The 17,033-nt window shown below is 41.0% G+C and overlaps 1 protein-coding gene across 1 annotated transcript; it reads right to left on the bottom strand.

Annotated features, from left to right (window-relative positions):
- Positions 1 to 130: 130 nt before the first annotated feature.
- On the bottom strand, positions 131 to 10,492 carry LOC308301584 (eukaryotic peptide chain release factor subunit 1). The gene is made up of 11 exons (XM_080745619.1): positions 10,406 to 10,492; positions 10,161 to 10,271; positions 7,596 to 7,771; positions 6,610 to 6,749; positions 6,315 to 6,453; positions 5,945 to 6,135; positions 4,606 to 4,735; positions 3,106 to 3,279; positions 2,933 to 2,997; positions 2,657 to 2,804; positions 131 to 2,178 (listed from the first exon to the last, which is right to left on the bottom strand). Exons 2-11 carry the CDS (start codon positions 10,244 to 10,246, stop codon positions 2,096 to 2,098), a joined length of 1,332 nt encoding a protein of 443 aa, XP_080601745.1. The 5' UTR covers positions 10,247 to 10,271; positions 10,406 to 10,492; the 3' UTR covers positions 131 to 2,095.
- Positions 10,493 to 17,033: the final 6,541 nt, after the last annotated feature.

Here is a 17,033-nt window from a genome sequence, read left to right as displayed (position 1 = left end):
GGCTTACCATGCCACCAAGGCTTTCCCCGGTGACTCCCACAAACAAAAGGGCAAACGGATGAGGATGCTGTTGCTATCCTGAGGAGGAATACACCAAGGCATGATCAATCATCCGCATAGCTTTGCCGTGATGCTGCAGGATGTTGCGTTTAATATGTGATATGAAGTAAACAATAAAATGAAATAGATGCTAGTTAACAATAAAAAATAAAATCATACACATGAATGATTTATGTTCATATATATGACCAAACTTTTCAGCAGTGACTAATATTTTAGTTAGAATGGTTTGGGTTACAGTCCATTCTCAACCAATTACATGCTATACAAACCATTTGACCTTAATTGCTTGTAATAATGCATCTAAAATTAAGATGTCCTTAAACAGAAATTTAACTCCTGTCAGGCATAAGGCACAGCATTACAATTACTCCACTCCTTTGCTCAGATTTTAAGCCTTTCTCCTTATGAACTTGAATGTAAGTGTTAATGACGCTGCTTTACATTTATTGGCTTGAATTCAATTAAACTCATCCAATTGTCCTGTATATTAAATATACAGGTTTTTACTTCTTTGAACCAATCCGAGTCATGACCATGTCCTGACAAATAAGTGCTGACCCACTGAGGGTACTGACAATTGAGATGCCTAGATCCATTTCTATCAGCAAAACAATTTGGCATGGAATTAGAAATGCAAGATTCAATATATACTGGTCAACTACAGTCTGAATTGGCACTCTTTAGATTTGACATTTTTAAGGTTTTATATTACCCTGGCTTTCATGTAGAATGACAATATAAAGTTTTAAAGAAATAGTTGGACCCAAACAGAAAATTCTGGCATTATGCCAGCTCAAACAGGTGGTTTCCTTGTCCACATAACGAAGGTTGCAAGCAAAAATTTGTAGCAGCCTTGCCTTCTCAAGTCGAGTAAAAGTTATCATATAATCACTCAATACAGCTCGTGCAGCATAAATCAAATCAGAAGTCAAATTCCCACACACTGATTGGAAAATATCTATATTTAGACCAACATTTGTTGCAACTGTAATGTAGACGATTTTGCCTTGTGTAAAACGAGCACGAGTGTAAATAATACGTCTTTTCCACAGAGCAATCTTTTTTACTTCAGAAGGCTATTATGTTGCACATTAATACTACATTTATGATCATTTGCAATCCACTTACGGTATGTAGACAAATGTCACCCCGTGTTTCAACTGGCGTAAAATGGCAAGTAGAAAGACAGAATTTTCATATTTGGGGGAACTATTCCTTTAATTTGTATGATTAAATGTGACAGTTTGGTTCCCCTACAACCAGTTATGTTTTAGTTAATGGGCAAACAGGACCATCACATTCATGTGTTGAAGGGGAACAGGGAACGGTCAGTCCCTTTGGGGAGGAAACAGACACTCCACAGGATTGAGACCACAGCTGATAAGGAGGTAGCAATGGTTTTCAGCAGTTCAAATTTAATACTTTGTCCCCCTGTCTCTACAGAAACCCAGGTAAAAAAAAATCCCCCACTCTCATAAAATACAACAGCAGCAGTTACCAGTAAAAAAATGAAATGCGCAAAAAAAAAAAAAAAAAAAAAAGAAAAGAAAAAGGAGAGAAAGCATAGAAGGGAGGGCAAAGGTAGAAAGGAAAATATATTTTCTATATGTGAGGAGTGAGTCCAAAGTTCTTCGGTCCGGGCTGTGGGGGTCAGCAGGGGCTCTGGGAACTTGCTGTTGTGTTCAAAATGGCAGGGAGAAAGAAAAAAGAAAGAAAGAAAGAAACAAAAACGAGTTGAGTTCAATCCAACTAGGGGAAGGAACCATCACTCTACAAGTCAGGGATTTATTCATTAAGGGCTTTCTCCCTCTCTGGATTGAAAGAAAATCTCACTCCTCTTCAGCTTGTGTGAGTTTTTTTTATGGGTGTGTTTGTATGTTTGCATGTTTGTGTGTACAACTGGTGTCGGAAAGTGTGTCAGTTAATTCGTCTCCTCCTCTCACGTGCTGCAAAAGAGAGGTGGCATTTTTCTTTCCTCATTTCTTCATTCATTCCTTTTTCTTTTTTGCTCCCAGTATCAGTCCCAGACTACCTAGTAGTCATCCAGATCAAAGAACTCATCGTCCTCTCCTTGGTACTCCATGCCCTGGAAATCCACCCTGTACCGTAAAATACCTGAGGATCAAAAGACATCATAGATTAAAAAGACAGACAATGTGCTTGGCTAGCTCGTTATAAATTGTAAAATCATAGCATCATTCAAAAAAGATTTACTGGACCAGATTAATCTGCACAAGATATGAGAGGGAGTTTAAACAGGGAATAGAAATAGAATACATAATACTAACGCTAACTAACAGGTACTGGGGTATTTTTTATTAAGTACAGAGTGCCAGCTTGAATGTAAATACTGTACATTATTCAAAATTATTAGCCACCCTATAATTTTTCAATTATTTTATATGCAGTATCATGAAAATCCTACACATTAGATGGACTGGCAAACAATTTAAGTGTCAGGACATTGGATTCAAATAAATGTGACCCCTCTAACTCAAGGGGTCAACCATGCAGCTTACTAACCACTATCTCTGACTCGCATAAACTGTGGCCATGGCTTATAGCATATAACCAATATCATGGGAGCGCTCACCCCCAATGCCTCCAAAGCCCTTGACAAACTGAGACCCCTCCTGACTCTTGTCTGTAACTATCTCCAGCGTGGCTCCAAACTTCTTGTAGTTGTTAGCGAACCATTCCAGTAGAGGCATGCTCTCAATCAGCTCATGCTCCTGCCCCGTCTGGAAACACGAGTGAAATGAATGAAAGTCAATAGTACCAAATGACCACAAAAAGAATAGAAATAAAACACACACAGTACATACACACATAGTATATGACTGTGTGTGCTCGTATATGTTGTGCCTACCTCCTTGTCTGTAAAGTGGGACTTGTCCTTCTCCTGCTCTGGCGTTAAATACAAGGTTTTCTCATCTGCAGACAAAAACAAAAAAAAAATTTAAACATTTTGCATGGCTCTCATTCTTGGCAATAACAGACAACAACAAAGGATTACGTCAATGTATGTGTGTCTGTCCGTACCATTCTCAAGTCCGTTGCTTTCAGCGCCATGCACACGAAGAATGTATCGCATAGTATCTAAGTTCTCGTAGACGATGAGGATCTCCACTGCTCCCATTTCCAAGGCTTTCAGAGTGTCCTCTACCCCAAAACAGTACTTCCCCGTGTCCTGGCTGATCTCATCAAAGTACCGCCCTGCAGAGAGGCCAATTTCATTTCATTTATATAGCACCAAATGCACAACAGAAGTTATCTTATGGCACTACATACAGTACAGCAGTTCATGGCCATACTTTACAAGGACCCAACAATTCTTCATTGAGCAAGTACTTGGTGATGGCGGCAAGTAAAAACTCCCCTATAACAGGAAGAAACCTCAATCAGAACCTGGCTCTAGGTGGGCAGCCATCTGCCGTGACCGGTTGTATTGTCGAGAGTAGGGGCAATTCGCCAGATTAGTTATGATATAATTACTTCCATTAATAGCACCTTTATTGCATACAAATGAGCAAAAAGGTTTAAAGACCTGGTGAAATGGCCTATTCTGTCATTTTTTGGGGGCATTTCAGTCTGAAACCAACCAGAAGGTCCCATCCCCTTGGGCTATGGGAAGGCATTAGCCCGATATATTTATAGGATTCAATAGTATTCGAATATAGGAAGCGAATTATCAGAAATGCGCTTTAAGACAAAGCGAATTTAGCCTGTTTTCATTAAACTGATGAAATGCGATTCTTGGGAGATCCTGCCTGGGTCCGTCTGACCGACCCGCTGTAAATACAGTGCACAGAGCTGGGATGGGGCTGATTTTTTCAGACCAAATCCGAGACGTGAGCACTGCTGTGACTCGCTGCACACTCATCCTGCAGCGTTGTGGATGCGAGCTGCTGCAAGCTTGTAGATCGGCCACTTTTGGCACGCAACACATGTGATGACGAAGGGTTAGCCAGGATTTACTTGGATGTTGTGACGGACAAGGCTTGCACACAACAGAGCCGTAAAATAAACATCAGATGCAAGGTACAGTAGTAGTGAACACGACGCTAACAAGTTGGTAGCTCCCTTCAGCCAAATCGATATCATGCAAGTTCAATGCATTTTAATTCAAAACTTATTCTCTTCGTGTTTCCATTGCACTAATGCACATTACGTTTTTTCGATAAAGCCTCAAAATCCACCTCCTCCAAGCGCATAAATGTTTTTTGCGGATAATGAAAGTTTATTCGAATTTTGAAGTGTTTCCATAAAAAGATTTAAGCGCAAGCGCCTTAATGCGCATTAAGAGGCTTTATGGAAACCCACTTATGTCATCACCAGGTGCATTTTCATTTGACAGGTAATTAAGATTGGCCTTTTGGGTCTTTACATTTTTTTGTCCACAGATATGTTCCAAAAGTGTGAAAAAGATTATTTTTCCAGCACCCCTTTATTGCATACACTTTGAAAAATTACCATCACAACAAATGCAAAGATATGTCTTTACAAAAACATTTTCCTTATATGTAGACATGAAACACCCACCTATGAGCTTCTTTTCCTGGATGAACTTGACATTGGAGAGGACTTCTGCAGAGAGCTCGATCGCCTGGTTGAAACCATTTTCTCCGCCGTAGGATATATCCACCAGCTTCAGCACCTTTGCCTGTAACCTCTGCACTCACAAACACACAAATAAAAGAATTGTTCAACTTCCTCATAGGGAACCAATTTTAGTGTAAGTGTCTACTGAACAGGCTGTCGACGTGAATTCAAGGAAGCCGTCAAAAGAGAAACAAGGAATAGCAAATGCTTTTCCCTATCTTAAAAAGATGTATTTAGAATAACTTTTTTTTAAACCAATTTATGTGTTATGCCAATTAATCATCCCCACATTTGTTCTGCCATTGCTGTTATACCCTACTGATCATCAAATCACCCAACACCAAATCTAGAAGGTTTGTGCTTCTATTTCCACATAAGTTTAGAATTTAAACAAACTTCAGTGACCCATGAATATAAAGATATCTATGCCAACTACAAAGCAGATTAAAGTTAATGATGTTAGAGGCAACTAATTATATTATGGACCAATGCTAAATGGTCATAAGCAATGGACATCTCAAGAACAGAGCCCAATGCAGAAACGTCTGGAAGTAGTGGAGGGGCTTACCAAAACGAGTTTCACACTAGGACTTGATATCACAGTGATATTTAATTACTGTCAACACAACAGCATGAAAATGTGTCTCATGTTTATCTTTGCTTGCCATCTTGGCATTGAACCAAGAACTACACTGTAAAGTGCAATGGAGCCTCATTTTCAAAACCAAACATCTTATGTCACTATTACAATAAACTATATGCTAGGCAAGAGTGGGCACCTCAATGTCAAATTAGCAATTTCTTCCAAAATGTAAAAAGAAAATACAGTGTTTGGAAAATGGTTGTAATTTAAAGTACACATGATTAGAACATGCTTTAACATTTGACAACAAAGGCCTAATATTTTCTATAATTGCTACAAAATCTGTTTGACCAGACATTAGGGGTATAAACAAGAAGGTGAAGGGTACAGATTTATGTATCATTATGACATACCATCCCATGTTTCACTCATTATGTGAGTGCATTCTCTTTAGTAAGGTTCAAACTAAAGACAGTTTTTCCAGCATCCTTACTTAAAGCAATTAGTTTCATACCAGTAAATTAGGACCATGTATATCACTTTTCTTAGTACAAAACTATGGAAGACGGGGGTCGATTTCTGTCTGGGGAGTTGTTTACATTCACAAACACTGATATTGAGTGATAGTCTATGATCAGATAGTCTACTCTGAGGACATGCATACAAACAAATGCCACAGCGTTCAAACACACATACCGGGTCAAACATGTCAGACTGGCTGAGTTCAGTCTTGAAGTCGGCAGAACCAGCCAAGACCATACCGGCTACGTTTACTTTGTCATTTGACACAAAGAGTTGGACTGCTGTCTCAGCCACCTTCCTCACATAGTTGTGTCTCTTTTCCATCCTCAAACGGGCAAAACGCAGAGCTGACTGCCCTCCTCTGCCTGAGATGGAGAAAAAGATGGAAACACAAAAAGTAAGTACCCACAACCCCAGTGTATGAATTAACAGCAAAATGAACACTGAAAAATGGACCACCATGTCATGAAAGAAAGAAAAAGTGTGCCCATCTATGTTGCCATGGAAAAAGGTTGTAGAGTCAAGTGGAAAAAAAGTGTGTTACCGTGCTTCTTGGGCAAGTCAACGGTGAATTTGTGCAGCACCTCTCTGGTGTTGCCCTGTAGTGTTCCAAAAAGGGCCCCACTGCCATCAATCACAATAAATCCAAACTTGCTGTCATCGGAGAGCAGGGCTGTCAATGCCTTTTGGGAAGGTAAAGAGGAAAGGAGAAGAGGCAAGAGGATTGTGAGAATGTGAGAAAGAGGCAAAAAACACGAAATTGGAGAGACAGACACGCACCATCTCATACACTCAAACTCACATGCACACACGTATCACAGGCAGGCAAAGAATCTCACCTCGGTGTGGAACTTGTTGTCACAGAGGTATAGGGAGGTGTTGATTGGTTTGAATGGTTCAAAGTCGATGTTGACTTTCTTCTCTTTGCCTTCCTCTGTGACAATTGTGCCACAATACACCACCAAACCATTAGGTGGGACTACCAGGGGAGAAGTTGAAGAGGCCATATTAGACAGGCAACAGGTTATTAGCCAAATAAGATGAAAAATATATAGCACATGCTCAGTTAAAAAGATTTCCCCAATAAGGCCAAATTAGTTCAATTGCATGTTTTCCAGTGTCACAGTTTGCATGCCCACTCTGTTCATGGTCACAATTAGCCATGCTACGAAAATAAAAATAGTATCCAACCAATGGTTTCTTGATGTTCAACCATTTTTAGACGTTAAAAACTGTTTGGCTTTAGCTACATATTTACCATAATAACCTAGACCAGTAATCTGAATATGGAAATGTATTAAGGGAAACACACCGGACACGGCGTGTCAAAACATACGACCCCATTATTATCAATGAAGTAACCCACAACGGCAGCGACGGTCAGACATGCACAGGCACGGGTCTGCCGCCTCTCCGATACGCCGTCTTTTTCTAGGCGCAGCAGCGCGCCACATCCAGTTTGTGCTACTGAGCGGCACTTGTGTCCTTCCCTTAAATTGCGGAGAGCACTTTCACTGACATTCATCAGGTGAGACCCGACAGAAGACCACTAAACATTGTCCTCAAAGTTCATCTCAGCTGATATAGTGTGTGGACTTCTCTTCTCTCAAATTTATTTTAATTAGGCAAAAGGTTAGGTTGGTTCCCTGCTTGTCAAGTTTGTTTACTTCTTGTTTGAAAACCAACAGCCACCAACAATAACATCACAGTTGCAAACGGATTCCTTGAGGTTTCATTTATACGGTCGTATCACAGCCAAAAACTAAGCAAATCTACAAGCTCACAACGCGGTGCATTGTGCGTTGTGGTATAAATCCTTGTTTACCTTTGTTGTAGAGTTTTAGCCTCTGCTGTACAGAGGTGATGGCTCCAAGCACAGAGAGTCTGTTGACTCTACTCTTGATGTTGGAGGCGGTGCCAAACTCATCGGCCAACATTTTGGCCACTCTGGATATCTGGTCCTTAGGGGGGATGATCAATGAGATCATACTGGTGCCATTACTAAAGAAAAAGAGAGACATGGTGGTCAGATGGACAGTACAGATTCTAGGCACATAAACTTTGATCATATATTACCTAGGTTCAAACACTGCCTTACACAGGCAAACACACCAAAATGTATATGCTTTATGTATGCAGCTATGTGTGCACACAGACGCAAATACACACATTTATGCTTGTGCATCTTTACACACATGGACAGCAATATCCATTAAGCTGTGAATTACGGGATAACACTAGCCATAAATAACACCAACCGTAAGAGGAAGTTTTTAGGCTTACGAGCCACAATGGACCGCTGGTGAGCCCGTTTGATTCCCTTACTGCTCCAAACATGTACAAATCCAAAATATATGATGCTCACCGCCTTGCCACAAGTGTTCTCTATCTATTCAGAACCTCCTTGCCTCGGGATGTGTCAGTTCATATTTTTCAATAAAGAAGTGTTTTACTCAGGCTTGTCTCAGAATCTCAATGCATTTACTGGTTTCCCGCTGTTGTGCAGTAGCGCTCATTTGGGGAAACGAGGAAATGCACTAAGATTCCTAGACTTGAAAACACTTCTTTATTGAAAAATATGGACTGACACACCGAGTTTGTTCGGTGTATATTTTGGATGTGTACATGTTTGGAGCAGTAAGGGAATCAAACAGGCTCACCAGCGGTCCATTGCGATCCCTGTAAGAGTAAAAGAAGTCCTCTTACGGATGGTGTTATTTATGGCTAGGATAACACTACAACACTACTACAGAAAGTATCCATTATCTGTGTCAACATGACAGTCATAATCACCTTCAGCCACAACAAAAAAGTTCTAACTCTTTGGCACCACTGATTGAAAGCTGACACTTCAGTTCAGAGTTTCCTCATTCCGTAGTGAACTCTGATCTGATCGTTTTTTTTTATCCCATAGACAACAGAGTTCATCCTCTGAAAAACATTACCACATCTCTAACTGAGAGGTGAGAGAAAGGTGGGATTAAAGTTAGGAATATATACAATGTGCCCTTGACACCAAGGACTGCACCAAAGTTCCACTACTCCACATTGTGTCTGTATTCACTACCTGTCAAAGGCAAACCATACAGCTGACGCGGCACACACAGGTAGAGGCGGCTGGTTGAATGTAGGGCAAATGGGCAATCCTAACATGGCAGACAGCACAGGACAGCAAATTCTGCGCAATACAAGACGGCAAGCTGTCGCAGAGCAAGCCGTTATTAGCCACTGAAGCTAACAGACATTTCACATTTAACTCCCGGGGACGACTGGAGGCCACATGCTCCATTATGACAATCAGCTATGTCTATGTCGAAATTATTTCCACTTGACCAGAATGTGGCTAACAAAACGTTCAATTAAGAAACTTGATTGAGTCTAGTAAAATAAAAACAGAAGCATGCTCTTCTGGGAATTCTAAAGTAATGTTACGGCATTGTGACGAATTGCTAACATCAAACTTCCATCATGGTCACGTTGTGACATTAGACCATATGGAAACATACTGTTAGCCGGCCCTCCATATTATCAACGTGCTTTCTTGTTCAAAGAAACACACAGCGGCCTGGGATTTTTACAAGGATGACGTTTCAACGTTTCCATTAGCCTGGATAATGGGTAGCATTGTGCTTACATGAGGCAACATTCTCTGGATTGTCATTCCTTAAACATTAACATAACCAAGCAAAGATTCAACTTGTGTCTGTCCAATGCGACAGAAGCTAGCTAGCTAGCCACGGCTAATGGACAAGTCAGTGCAGTTAGCTAAGGGTAGATTCTAAATCCCATAGCTCGGACGATGATCGCACTACAATTGGATTAATGGTTGTCAAGGGAGACATCACAGCCAACATTTAGTAAGATCAATGTTGTGAGTTGTGACAAGCAAACAATGGACGAGGAAATCACAATGTTTAAACAAGGTACTACTGTCTATTGGATCCTTGAAGAGGTAGATATTATTCTAAAAATACATGCATTCTTAGAATGCACTTTACATTAGAACATATCTCAAAGTGCTACAATAAACATTTGCATTAAAACATCACCACTATTTACTAAAAATAGATATTAGTCTGTAGGTCTATGTGCTTCTTTCGTTTATGACTAGTTAATAATTTAAGCCACAAGTCAATACATTTACACATATAGGCATTAAAGCCTGGCCTCAACGTCACACAACGGTCGCGAACAACAACCAACCAGCGCGACCGACAGTCCTTCCGTCCCCCGGATCCATGGGATGTAGTCTCTATCTTAGCTAAGCTAAGCTACCACTCCCAAATTCAGCCACACTACACTCGCCATCTTCCAAAGGCCGTCGACGACACGGCAAAGCTCAGCAGCCCCGCCACGGAACACCACCAGAGCCCAGTGAATCCACACGTACCCCCGGGCGGCCTCCAAACTCTTGATCAGCTTCTTGATTTTCCATATCTCCACGTTCCTGTCCGCCGCGGTGGGGTCGTCCGCCATCTTTCTGCTGCAATCGCTTCAGCACCTGGAAAGTGGTGGAGAAGAGATGAGTGTGTGGTGGTTAGTGGTCGGTCAACAACAGAAGCCGGGTCGACAGCAAAAACAATAGACTCCAATGTCCTTATAGTCCAAGCTAGGCTGTCATAAAGAGCGATCTACCTGTCCAAACTAACGGCGCGGTGTCCGTGAAGGAAGGCACCTGAAGCCAGCGGCTGGCTGCTGGAGTGGAGCGACCGTAAAGGAAAGACTCTGTCCTGGATGGCCAGGGCAGTAAAGTGCGCGGAATACAACCCAGGCCTAGCTGAGTGCTCTCCAGGCCCTAGTGTCCACCCTGTTCATTATCTAACAACAAGTTGACAACGACCTACTTTGTTTGCCCCGACAGTGTTGTCGCCCGATGGAACGCTATAAAACCCTCCCCATCTGTCTAGCGTATACTACATCTGTTGAGTTTTTTTAACGTTGTAACTTTTCTTGACAACCTACCTGCCTTCAAATCGCTCTCCGGCTTTTTACTCTGCCGAGCTCGATGAATCGGTGGTCGGAAAAATGACGTTGCCTTTCCTAGCGGTTCCGCTCTCTTCCATGGGGGCTCCGCTCTCTCTCTCACATGTGGGAGGTGGTTAGAATGGTGGGGCGTTCACTTCCTGGAAACCTCATAGAAACCAAAGCATGAACCCAAGGCCAATTCTCACTGGTTCCCGTTCTATGTCATCATGAAAATGTGAATAGCGATTGGCCTGAAAGTATGAATCGTTACGACCTGGGCGGGTTTTACAGCATGGCTTTTCATGGGGTTTGTAGTTCACATGATGTAGTTTGACGACTTAGTTTGGACAAGAAAGAAGGGCTCACTGAAATGTCGTTTGACTGAACTTTTCAGATCATAACGACCACTTGACCACACGTTTTTAATTCTTCTTCTTTGCAAGCATCAATCAGGACCACAATGGAAACAAGCCCCTATGCTTTTTTTATCCAGTGGTGTAAAGTAGGCCTTGCCTGAGTATTTCCAGTTTCCAATACTTGTACTTTTACTCCACTACATTTATTTGAAAACTTTAGTTACTAATTACTTTGTAGAAACTTTGGTACTTTAAGTACTATATGTACTTGACCAGCAATGTGACCAGCAATCCACTTTATCCAAATGTCAGAGTGGGTAGTCATCTGTCCATAATCTGTAGAAGCCTTGTACTTTGGTGTCATGGAAATGTAACTAGCTCATTGTTCCCTCTTACCTGTCAAGCTCTACCCACAACCAGAAATTTGAGCAGCCTTTCCACTTGACCACTCCACTACCAATTAACTGTGAAAGACAAGAGAATGAAGGGTCATCTAGCCTAGTAGCCCTACATCTTTGCACAAAGCACCCACAGTTTGTTGTATGCCCAGGGTCACATTGGCCAAGCTTTGAATAACACTGATTACTTCACACTAGGTGTGATTTTTATTGTGACCATAGGTCACAGCTTGTCCATAGATGGACGGGTAATGCCTGACACTGTGGTTCCCCTGACACATAATGTGCAATAACTCACTTGTTCCTTCCTTCCGGAATGACTGAACGCAGTATCAGGGATGGCCCGCCAGGCTAGCACAGAATCACAGTGATGTCACAGTGATGTGGACATTAGGGATGTCGATATAATGGGCATAAAAGGGACAGAGTCACAGTGATGTCACAGTGATGTGGACTTCAAGGATTTCCATATCTGGACATAAAAGGGATTTGGTTCCCCTGTCATCCCAGGCATCTCCATGTGTCCATCCATATATGGGCATAAAAGGGATTTGTTCCCCTGGCATCACAGGGATCTCCATATATGGGCATAAGAGGGACAGTCTGTGTGTCTGTCTGTCTGGGTAACGCTTGTCTTTTTTGTTGATTGACTCCCACGCTCTGACATCACGCTTTGACATCACTGTGATGTCATGGGAAACAAATCCCTTTTATTGCCTTATATCGAGATCCCTGTGATGCCAGGGGAACCAAATCCCTTTGGCCAGATGGCCAAGACATGGCGCAACTTCGCCCTTTAGGGCGCGGTCACTTGTCGCCCTGAAGCGTCTTACTGGTTATTATTATTGGCTTACTAAAATGTATAGGGTAACTGTTGGCCCTTCTTTGTTCAGCGTTGACTGCAAGTGCAGTGGTCCCCACCATTGCCATGGTGATGATGTCCTTGAGTATGAGTATAGTGGCCTTGATGACCCTGATCCTCAGCACCTGACTTGATGATCTACTCATACAGTGTAGCACTGACAAAGGTCCTAGGACCGAAATATTTTATACTTTTTTGCACCCCTCACTTTGAGCACAGAGCACTTTATAAGCATGTTAAAATAAGATAAATACAATTTTCTTAATCTCAGTCTAAGGGGTCTTCTTTAAAACGTTTGTGTAGAGAGCGAGTCTTTTCCTGCCAGTTTTCCTTGCTAAAATGTAAACATAAAGCATCATTATTTGATATTTGAAGTGTATTGTTTGGGCTGACCAGCAGGGGGCACCTGTTGTACCTGTACTGTAGACTCCAGAGAAGTTAGCCATACAAAAGATTTCCCAGTAAAGGTTTAAATGGAGTTATTTTAGCTGGCCTGCTTATTTGGGTGCTTTTGGTAAAAAAAAAAAAAAAAAAAAAGAGATATATAGAGTTTTCGTCCTATAGCCTACTTAACTTACCTATCTTAAGGTGTTGCCCTTCCACGTGTTAAGGACAGCAAATTGTGAAACCGTACGGAAAAGCTGAACTGGCAACAGATGACCACTGGGGCAACTGGTTGGAATAACGTGTTCCTTCCACATGCTATGTCCTACCAGGAGTTACTCCCCCCTGCCTGGTGATAAGAAGCGACCTTCTCACTCCTCTTGCAATGAAGGAAGCATGAGCTCAGTTCGGGGCTCTCCCCAGGTTGGCAGAGGGAGAGTAGCGCACAGGAGTAAAACCCGGAACCTGCCACTGGTTGTGATGTCTCACAATGAACCAACAACTAATAAAACCACAGCACGTCTGTCTGTCCAGGTGATGGGACCTCGAACCACGACTACAGATCCCATAGCCCATGGGAAAAGTGAAAACTCAACTTTTACAGTCTCTGCATCTGTCAATATTCAATTCCCAATGAGTAATTTCAGATAGATTGGTCAACCAACTGAGGAGAAGATGGACAGTGTCCAAAAGTGGTTCAGAAAAATTGAAAAATGATAGTTACTGTCTGGGGAAATGGACTGAGGACAGTTTATTTCCATATAGTAGGATGTCATAACACTAAACCACTGGGCTTGGCTTTTCTTGTACAATAGGAAAGGATGGCAAGTACCTGTAGTATTAATAGTATTAATACCATAAAAAATGTTTTCCCCATTTTCTTATTTTGTATAGAAATATTCTCGAATGCCATTGTTTTGAGTCCATAACCACAGGACAACTCAGTGCATAACTTAATAACAACCAGCACAAGTTAATTTTCCATTTTATTATCTTTTTCTTAAAAAAAGTATACATACGAAATGATAAATATAAAAAAGAAAACAACAAAAAGAACAAAACATTGACCAATGTTACAAACATCCCCTTACTGCAGAGAAAAGAAACTACGAGCTAGTGTTACACTCGACATTGATGTTTGCCTAGTCTTTACAATATCTTCTGCTATTTAATCATTCCCCTCTCACAAGAGTAGACAGTTTTCCAAGACCGAAGAGGAATTGAAATCTCAAAAAATAAGAAAAGAGTGGCTTTGTTGTTGAGTAAAGCTATCATTCTATCTGTTACATCAGTGTTTTAGTCATGTGAATCTAATGCCGCAATATTCACACCCTATAAAGATGGATCACTGTAAGAAGAGCAGGGAAAGATGTGCACTGGGAAACATGCAGGTAGCCTACAGTCTTTCATGTGTATGACAAACTACTTGCTCTACAACACTGGGCCCTTCTTTCTACATAGGGGCTTGCTGCCTCATGTTAATGGAAGCTGTTAAACCTGGCCTTTACCTGGCCGTTAACAAAGCAGCTTGCATTACAGGCCAAAACATCAATAACACAAATCGAACCAAAAGGAAAAATTACATGTGAATGCACCACAGATCCTCTTGTTCCTCCAGTTAGCACCACACTTCTTCCTGATCCACCAGTTAGTACATCACCAGTGTCTGCATGTGGAGATACTCCTGTGTTTGTGTGCTTGACCGGTTGAATTTGGCATAGCAGAACAGCGTTGTTTGTAGTCAGTAGACACATGGCCAACTTAGATGAGTCACCACTGATACTACACAGTGAAATCTGTTAATTTGAGTCTGAGTGTATATGGATAAATTAACACAGAGGGCCATATTTTGTTGCCACACTTCCAGGTCTCAAGTTAGGTCATAAGATCTGGTACTTGAGACAATCAAAATAAGGCCCTGAGTATTTTACTGTGTAGGTTCATCTGCCCAGTGCATGTAGCCAAACAGTCGTGTTTTCTTCTGCAGTGGGTGCAAACCCAATAACTACTTTTTTCTCAGATAAATGCAGTTGAATAAGAGTTATCGTTTATGCTTTTAGCTAAAAGTTTAATTGATTGCTCATATATGACGCTGTTATTCCCAGACCACTCTCTCCACTTAACATTTAATAAACATCTCTATATTTATAACTGACTGACCTAAAGACAATTTCATCTAGAAATATTTTACAGCTATTGTTAAATTTATCTCAGTGTTGAAATTAATACCATCTTAGTAGTGCAATTCATAACATGCTTGGCGCATTGAGAGTCCTGTGGTAACAATAATTAGGTTTGACCATATACATGTCTTTAATTATTATTATTATTATTTTTCTGTTCAACATACATGCTCTCTACATTTCATAGCTAAATCTTAGTGTAAGGTCTAGTAGTGTATTCCTGGAGAGAAACGCATTTGATGAATTAGTTGAAGAGTTCCATTTCAAAATGTTCTATATCCACATGCCCCCCCCCCCCCTCACTTGAACTTGGGGTGTAAGTGATGGACACATCCCAAGTCCATTTAATATTGCTGATACATAGATGATTTTGTTTGTAAAAGTGACGTGATTCCGTCCTTTGAAAAAGCATCAAGTTGATTTAAAGTTTGTGCTAATAGGCATTATATTTTTAGGAATCATGGATATATCATTTTTGAACCTAACTCTTCACTTGTTAAGCTTAATTCCATTGCATGACTGTGTCGCTCTCTGACAAGAACTGATTTTCACGTGTCGTGTTGTCAGCAAGCGACACAGTCCTACAACGTAGAACAAATCAAGCTTAATTCTGTTCTGGGACCACTGATGTATTTTTAAAGATGAGGGATGCAGTTCATTCTGAAGAAAAGAAAAAGTGATGTGAACAGTCACAGCCATCTCTTCGGACACATTATAAATAACACACTCGACCATTCGTAGCAATTCACGTCATAACACACAACAAATGACTACTCAGTCTGATCCAATAGACTAGTAAGAAAAAGAAACAACTGCATACATTACAATGTGCAATTCATACCGATCACAGCACCACAGAAAATCAAAGGTAGTATTTTCTTAGTCATTTTCAAATGAAAGAAATATGACACCAACTTGTTTGTCTCTCATCCTGATGATAAAACTTTTCAGGACATCAGAAGCACATGTACCACTTTTTAAGGCTTATACCACTTCTAGATTTGCCATCTCAGACCAACACAAAGCATGTCATCTCACTACACTAACAGACATGAATCACTGTAACCATTTAAGCCCTATATACTTTGTTATACAATGAATAGCGAAAATAGCAATTCTACAAGCTCACAGCAAGTTTGTAGATCTGCCACTTGAAAATGTGGGGCGCTGATGGCCTAGTAGTTAAGGCGCATTCTACATGATATAGGGCCAGGCTCTAATGCTCTAGTAGTCTAAGGTTCGATTCCCGAGCCCGACAGCCCTTGCTACATGTCAGTTTCACTGTACTATCCAAGGAAAGGCAGAAAACCCCAGAAAACCGTAAAAAATGTAATGTATAGGCTACCATAGGCTATAGCCTTGAGGGATTCCATCCCACCATCCCAATTTAGGTGGTGACCAAAACAGTAAATGTTTTGGCCTGATTTTGTTGCCCGTTACTATAGGGGCAGTTCCCAAATAGTTGCCTAGTGTTATCACCAACCAAGTTAGATTCCCTAGCTTTGACCCGTACATCATTAATGCTCCAGGAAGTGTTGTAAAAAAAAAAAAAAAAAAAACTAGGAAGACTTCTTTAGTAGTTGTTAACATGCTAATGTTTGTGTTATTGCTTGTAGTCAAAATATAGGTGTCATCTCCACAAGTGGGGTTTAGCCCCCTGAGTGTAGGGCTTGGAAAACTTAATTTACCACTTAAACCCAATACTTGATTCACAGGGCTATTTATATACTGTATTAGTCATTCCTAAATCCTTTTGCTGAAAACAGCCACTTTTGCTGAACAGCCACTTTGGCTGAAAACGTTAGTTTATAGAGCTGCTATTTCAGCTGAATAGCCCCCCAGAATAGGGACACTAGGGTTCTAAGGACTGGTGACATTTAGGTACAGTGACACATGTCAGGCATCCAAAATGGATCACTTTGTTTCATTTCAAATCTAGACATGACTTGTTATAGGTGATTAGGGCCGTTGGTAAAATAGAACATTTTCTGCTCAGTTCATTGTATAGATATTCTTCAGAGCAGATGAGCAGATTATTCAGACGAGCAAGTTGGAGATCACAATCTAGAATATTATATATTATGCTATGTAAAATCGACTATTTAGAGCATTCAT

This window comes from Nannobrachium achirus (genome assembly GCF_963921795.1).
Source record: "Nannobrachium achirus genome assembly, chromosome: 17".
Lineage (NCBI taxonomy): Eukaryota > Metazoa > Chordata > Actinopteri > Myctophiformes > Myctophidae > Nannobrachium > Nannobrachium achirus.
Note: the sequence above shows the minus strand (reverse complement) of the source record. Positions and strands in the feature narration are given on the sequence as shown.

What these genes read in the sequence shown, in the direction of transcription:
- LOC308301584 (XM_080745619.1), bottom strand. Translation starts at nt 10,246, where the DNA reads ATGGCGGACGACCCCACCGCGGCGGACAGGAACGTGGAGATATGGAAA. An exon ending in CCAGGAAAAGAAGCTCATAG is followed by an intron (nt 3,280 to 4,605) that starts GTGGGTGTTTCA and finishes GCCTCTCTGCAG; the next exon opens with GGCGGTACTTTGATGAGATC. An exon ending in CCCACTTTACAGACAAGGAG is followed by an intron (nt 2,805 to 2,932) that starts GTAGGCACAACA and finishes TCGTGTTTCCAG; the next exon opens with ACGGGGCAGGAGCATGAGCT.